Consider the following 6,000-nt stretch of genomic DNA (forward strand, 5'->3'; position numbering starts at 1 on the left):
GGTTTACCTGTTTTGGAGCCTGCGGGGCGCGCGATGGCCAGTGTGCGATCGGATATCAGCGAAAATACCAGAGAGACAGAGAGTTTCACTCATGTCATTTGGTGGCCGTGGAGGAGCACGAATTTCGTGTACGAACTCACTAACTGCATGCTATCAGACTGCACGCTGCTATGATAACACGTGTAGATGTATGACAGTTACTTGTTACCTAGCCAGCCTACGGGTGCACAGGGGAAACAAATTGCCTTATGAACATGGCGACAGTGCACTGTGGAGCAGAGGGAAGTCACAGAGTTGAGCACTAAGTGGCCACATCACACACTCAGACACAGTGACAAACCAGGATATGAATCATCTACTGGCTTCAAATTCGAAGACAGAAGAAGAAAACCTCTTCAGCTACTGGCGCAGTGATTTTCACCCCATGCTGACAGATGAATCATAATAATTAACGTCTGCAGGTTTATTGCTCTGGACACTTCTCTTCAAATATTCGAAATTTTATATGATCAATTATGCACTTGGCATGATTCAAAGTATGCAGCATGGAATTCTGCAAATTCAGCGAAGTTTAAAAAAAATTGGACTGTGCCAAAATGAATGGGATGTTTGGACTTGAAAGCGTAGCACTGGCGTGATATTTAAATTGACAAAAGTATCGAGACTCAAAAGTAACAAGAAAATGGTATCGGGTCAATACCATCTAACTTCTCTATTGGAGGATTAAGGTTCATAGTACTCTCTGAAAATAGTCTGGTTGAAACAAAACAATCATCTTTCTTTGTTCATCAAAAACGAATACAGATCACAAATATGTTTTGCATGGTTGGGCATCTGCGTACTTGAAAAAAGGATTCATATCGCACTACATGACACTATTCCGTATGCATAGCCTGGCGAAGAAGGCCTTCAAGTTCAACATTCTCTGAAAGTTCAATAGCGAATTTACCTTCATCGCTGAGCACGGTTGCACTAGCGCCGTGGGATAGGAGTGTACGTGTAATCTCAAGGTTGCCAATAGCCGAAGCAGCATGGAGTGGCGTCCAACCGTCCGCATCCTTAGCATTGATGTCCGATCGGCCATCTTCCAGCAGTTGTAAGAGGATGGTGGTAGCTTCCTCGAGCACTGCTTGATGCACGGCGGTCACCCCACTAATCTCGGCCAGGTTGAGGCCCAGCTCAGTCGAGTCGAAATCACCGAGAAGCTGCTCCACCTCCCGTGAGTTACTGTTCAGTATGGCGTGCCTCAGCAAGATGTTCGGAGAGAAACGTACCGATCGTGATGATGACTTTGGCCCTTCCGCTGTTGAGGGCGCTGCTGTGTCTCCTGGTACTGCTGCTGCTGTGTCTTCTGCTGTTGATGGTGCTGCTGGTTCTTCCACTACTGCTGCTGCTACTGCTACTTCGATGTTTGTCTCTGCTGTTTCTGGTGCCATCGTTGCTGCGGCCGCTACCATTTCCCCTGCACGGACACTCTGATCATTGCTTTCTTGTGCAGGGATGCTGGCGACCTGATGTGCTGCTGCATCACTTTCTGCATCACCTTCTACAAAGTCAACTAGCCCCATGGCAAGGGCCTTCTCCTCATCTGTTGGATTGGCAGTTGGCAAGTCTGCAGCATCGCCACCAGTACTAGCAGCAGTCTCATCATTGTTGTCGTCATCGTCGTCATCATCATCATCAGATGCCTCGTCTTCACTAACCAGTAATGAGCTACTGCGCCTAACTGGTGAGCCGTGGGTTTCATCATCTTCTTCAGTATCAGATTCCTCACCACTTTGGCTTCCACCCTCGCTATCGTCATCGGAAATGTCCGACTCCTCGTCGCAGTCCTCATCCAGGAGTGTTGCGCTTTCCTGCCATGCCCGACGTTGCTTGGCAGCCTTGCTCATGATGTCACGACTGGCATTCTGCAGCACCAGGCGAACGTTAGCATTGCTAGCCAGCATGAGCGGAGTGCGACCATCGTTGGTGGTTGCCAACGGGTTGCTATGGTACTCCAGCAGCAGGTTTGCGATGGGCACGGTGCCTTCCAGAGCGGCAGCGTGCAGCGGTGTCCAATCGTCTGTGTCGCGGCCGTTCACGTCAGCTCCCTGCGCGATGAGAAACTGTACGATGCCACGCTGCCGATTCAACACGGCTAGATGCAGAGGCAACAGTCCTGACGGCAGCATGGTTGTCACAGCTATCCGCGATGACGAGAACAGTCTCTCCACTTCGTCTACATCCCCACGCTGCACTGCATCTTCTAAGACAACATGCGGCACAAACTTAACCTGTCGGCGACGACGAGAGGCCAGTGAGCCTCGCTTCAGAGATCCGGTTGCTGCGACAGGGCCGCCAGTATTGAGAGATGAATGGCGAAGTATTGACCTGTGTGCCGTGTGGTGTTGTGTCCTTCCCTTCGGTAGGACCCAGCCGAAATCAGACTCACTCACCGTATCCCCTCTGGTCACCCCGTGACTGGGTGAGCTAGACCTAGCCTCTGCCGTCCTTGCCGTTGCCTGTGCAACCTTTACACGACATATCACGTCCGAATGGCTCTTGTTCACGATCTGGAAGCCCTTGAAGATGATCCGTCTGTGAGTGTCAGACCAGATATGAATGTCTTCTTCATCCTGCAATGCCACCGCAGTTTGGGACTCGGTCTGATGAAGGTTGCGTGATGTTGACGTACGGTGATCAGGTGGGCATACCGGGGCAAAGCGGAATTCCTGGGAAACGGGACTGCTGGCGTCCTCGCATGATTGTGAGCTCAGGCGCTGCCACATGCGTACACCGTCAGCCAGGCTGAGTGCTGTGGACGACAATGTAAGCACTTCCGTTGGTGAAGGAGTCTCCACAACAAGCCTTCTGTTTCTGCTGCTAGTAGTAGTTGCAGTACTGTTGGTCGCTGCAAGCTTGGCATCTGCACTTTCACTATCCTCACATGCCACTCCAGTTGTGCCACGTGCTGCGGCTGTTGATTCAGCAGTACAAGCAGTGCGGTGATGTAACAGAGTGAGATCATGATCTATGGGGTTGGCATTGTCTGAAGTACACTCTCCGCAGCTTACAGGCACAAGTCTTTCCCTCTGCAGTTCACAGGCTGCGACTTGTGACCGCCAAGTACCCAGACAGGGCATTGGGCAGGAACTGGGCTGCCTTGATGACTCAGCCGCTGCCTCTGCAGAGCTGTCATTTGCATAGGGTAACTGCTGGTCTTTAGGATCAGGAGTAGTAGTACGGCTACTGGCACTGCATTCATCGTCTTCCCAAGTACAGCTCATCAAGGACAAGACACCGTCTTCATCCTCACTGAATGATCCCACAGATGATGTCCCAGTGCCGTAGTCTGAATCTTCCGCTTCCGAAAAATCACATGCCAAACCAGCGCGGTGTTGCGCATACCCTGCCAGCGACATTGCACTCAGTAACAAATCCTCCATGCCACAATCCTCCGTGCGATCGATGGGCAGAAGGCCTTCAGCATCCGTCGCCGTTGGATTTGCACCCTCTTTCAGCAGCCATCCAGCAATCAAGCAGTTTCCAACCATTGCAGCTGTATGCAATAGTGTACAGCCCTCTTCATCACGTGCATTAACGTCCCCACCAGCTTCGATCAGCGCAGACAACACTGGAACGGATTTGGTGAAGATGGCCTGATGCAGCACAGTCAAGCCCTCCGAGTCCAGGGTCGAGAGGATTGATTTTCTGTAGGCCAGCCTGTCCGCGTGTTCCTCTTCCTGCAGAACACTGGGCGTTGAGATAGTACTGCTACTGGGTAAGTCGAGCATGGTTCGAAGGCTTTCCACGCTCTTAGCCAGTACTGCCTGACGCAGACTTTCGAAGCATCCCGCACCACCACCAGAAGCAGGGGCAGCAGCATCCACCTTCGCCTCACCATCGTACTCACTCCCACGGCTAGACGCCGTAGAATCCAAGGACACATTACACTGCTCGTGGCCTTGGCATGACACAGCGCTTGCTACCAAGGCGTTGCGCTGCAGCTGTTGCGGCTCCATTGCCAAAACTTCTCACTGCTGCACACAAACACCCACCAGTCCAACACTCGTTCCGACACACACAACGACCACGAAAGTCGTGCAGTGCAGTGCAACGCTGCAAAAGAAATGAAACTGCTCCTGAGCGTGGCAAGTGTTTTGACGAATTATCACCAGCAACAGTTGTACGGTGTACGATGCTGGTAGCGCAGCCTGTCCAAACTCAACGGAAATCGACGGTTAGCGGTAGAGCCTTGGTACGGCACTTGTTGAAACTGCGCTGCTATCGAGGTGGGGACCGGCAACGATCACTAGCGAGCAGTCCAGCTGACGCCAGCGCAAAACTAACGTATTAGCAGCGGGACTGATTAGCTGAGCAGCGCGAACTAGCGGCCAAGCTGCAGGCTAAAAACATCTAGCCAAGAGCAGAGTGACTAGTGGTACTGATAGTACGTGGACCTACCGCACTTGCGAATTGCCTCACCTTTCTACAGCTACTCGTACAAATGAAAAGGCGCTTGCGAAATCTGCGGCCGCGCAGAGCGTTGCATCAGAGAGAGAGAGAGAGCTAGAGAGGGCAACGCGTTGGTTTTGACTTCCTGGCAGAGTGCGGTAACGGGGTACGCTTGACAGGGTTCTATCCTGGGACTAGAAATGGGCAGCACACTTCACGTTCACAATCATAGCTAGCCTTGGAGCGTTGGAAGCGTTGTACCTCGCTCTAGCTCTGCAAACAGCACTGAACTGACTGAGTATATTATGGCAGGGCTAAAGCGCTGACTTTCAATCTGTAAGTGCGAAATGCGAGCAAGAGGAGGGAGGGCCTCCGCCAACAGATACAGCCACACTGCCACACACCACAGACAGCGAACACTATAGTGTATAGTATACAGTGCTTGTGTCACATTTACTGACTCGCTGGAAACGCTCCTCTTTGGGACTCTCCACACGCGGCGGCCTCACCAAGCCGAGGCTAACAGGGTCCCTGTTCAAGCAATAGTTGCTGGGGCTCGTATCCAAATTTGCAGGTCTGCTTGCCTGGGGAAATCAAATTAGTGGTTTTTGTTTTCGAGCGATACTTGGCAGCGCTGAGAGGCTCTTTTTTTTTTTTTTTTTTTTTTATTTACTTGAAAAAGCACATAACCACCAGGAAGGCTGACAAAGAAAAAAGAGTAAGAAAAGACAGATAAAAAGAGCGCTGAGAGAGAGAGAGTTGGGGTACGGTTAGGGGAGGACTAGACATTGAATGGTGGTCGCCACAGTCACAGATAGTAGCAGTGCTGGTGAGGCTACAGGCACTCCACTGACCATTAGGTCTCAGTATCGCCATGCCGGTAACGCACCAAGAGACAAAAACGGAAGAAAATCTGAAGCGCAATACATGAATGGTAATTACAATATAGGTAATAGGGAGAGTGGTGACCAAGAGAGGACAGTATAGACCGTTAGTACTTGAAACAGAGGAGTATGAGAGGGAAAACGGAGGGCACTCGGCCGTAGGTGTCGGGTTTGTTCAGGGCAGAGTACAGTGCATCGACTACAAAGTACAAACACTATCTCAGAGTCTGCCCAAAGTAAAGACAATACGGTCTGTCTTTATAACCCCACCACCGCATTACCGATCGTAAATAGCGGGTCCTCATAATGGAGATTGCACTGAAGATTCGTATCGCTAAGCACACGCATGGCGCGTGGTCCGTGTATTTGCAGGCGTATGTTGTGTATATGTGCGGAATAGATCTACATGTACATGACATTGTTTACAGTACGGACTGTCACTTTCCGTATCACATGTATCGCAAAGCCATACCCAGGTCTTGGAGTGTCCAGGCACCTAGGCCAGGCGTGTTGGCTTTGTGAAACTGGAAACACATGGTTAAATTGCCACCCTGATCACTTCTCGGTCGAACCCTGTGGCCTAGGATTTTTCTACTCAAACTGTCCTTGCACAAATCATAGCTGAGTAGCGGAATCATCGACTGAGCAACATTCTGGTCACATCCGACCTGCATTATGC

At 50.9% G+C, this 6,000-nt stretch overlaps 1 protein-coding gene across 1 annotated transcript; it reads right to left on the bottom strand.

The window, feature by feature from the left end:
• Positions 1-448: 448 nt before the first annotated feature.
• LOC135817099 (uncharacterized) lies at positions 449-4,848 on the bottom strand. The gene has a single exon (XM_065330217.1). It carries the CDS (start codon positions 4,002-4,004, stop codon positions 876-878), a length of 3,129 nt encoding a protein of 1,042 aa, XP_065186289.1. The 5' UTR covers positions 4,005-4,848; the 3' UTR covers positions 449-875.
• Positions 4,849-6,000: the final 1,152 nt, after the last annotated feature.

Source organism: Sycon ciliatum, chromosome 5 (assembly GCF_964019385.1).
Source record: "Sycon ciliatum chromosome 5, ocSycCili1.1, whole genome shotgun sequence".
Taxonomy (NCBI): Eukaryota; Metazoa; Porifera; class Calcarea; order Leucosolenida; family Sycettidae; genus Sycon; species Sycon ciliatum.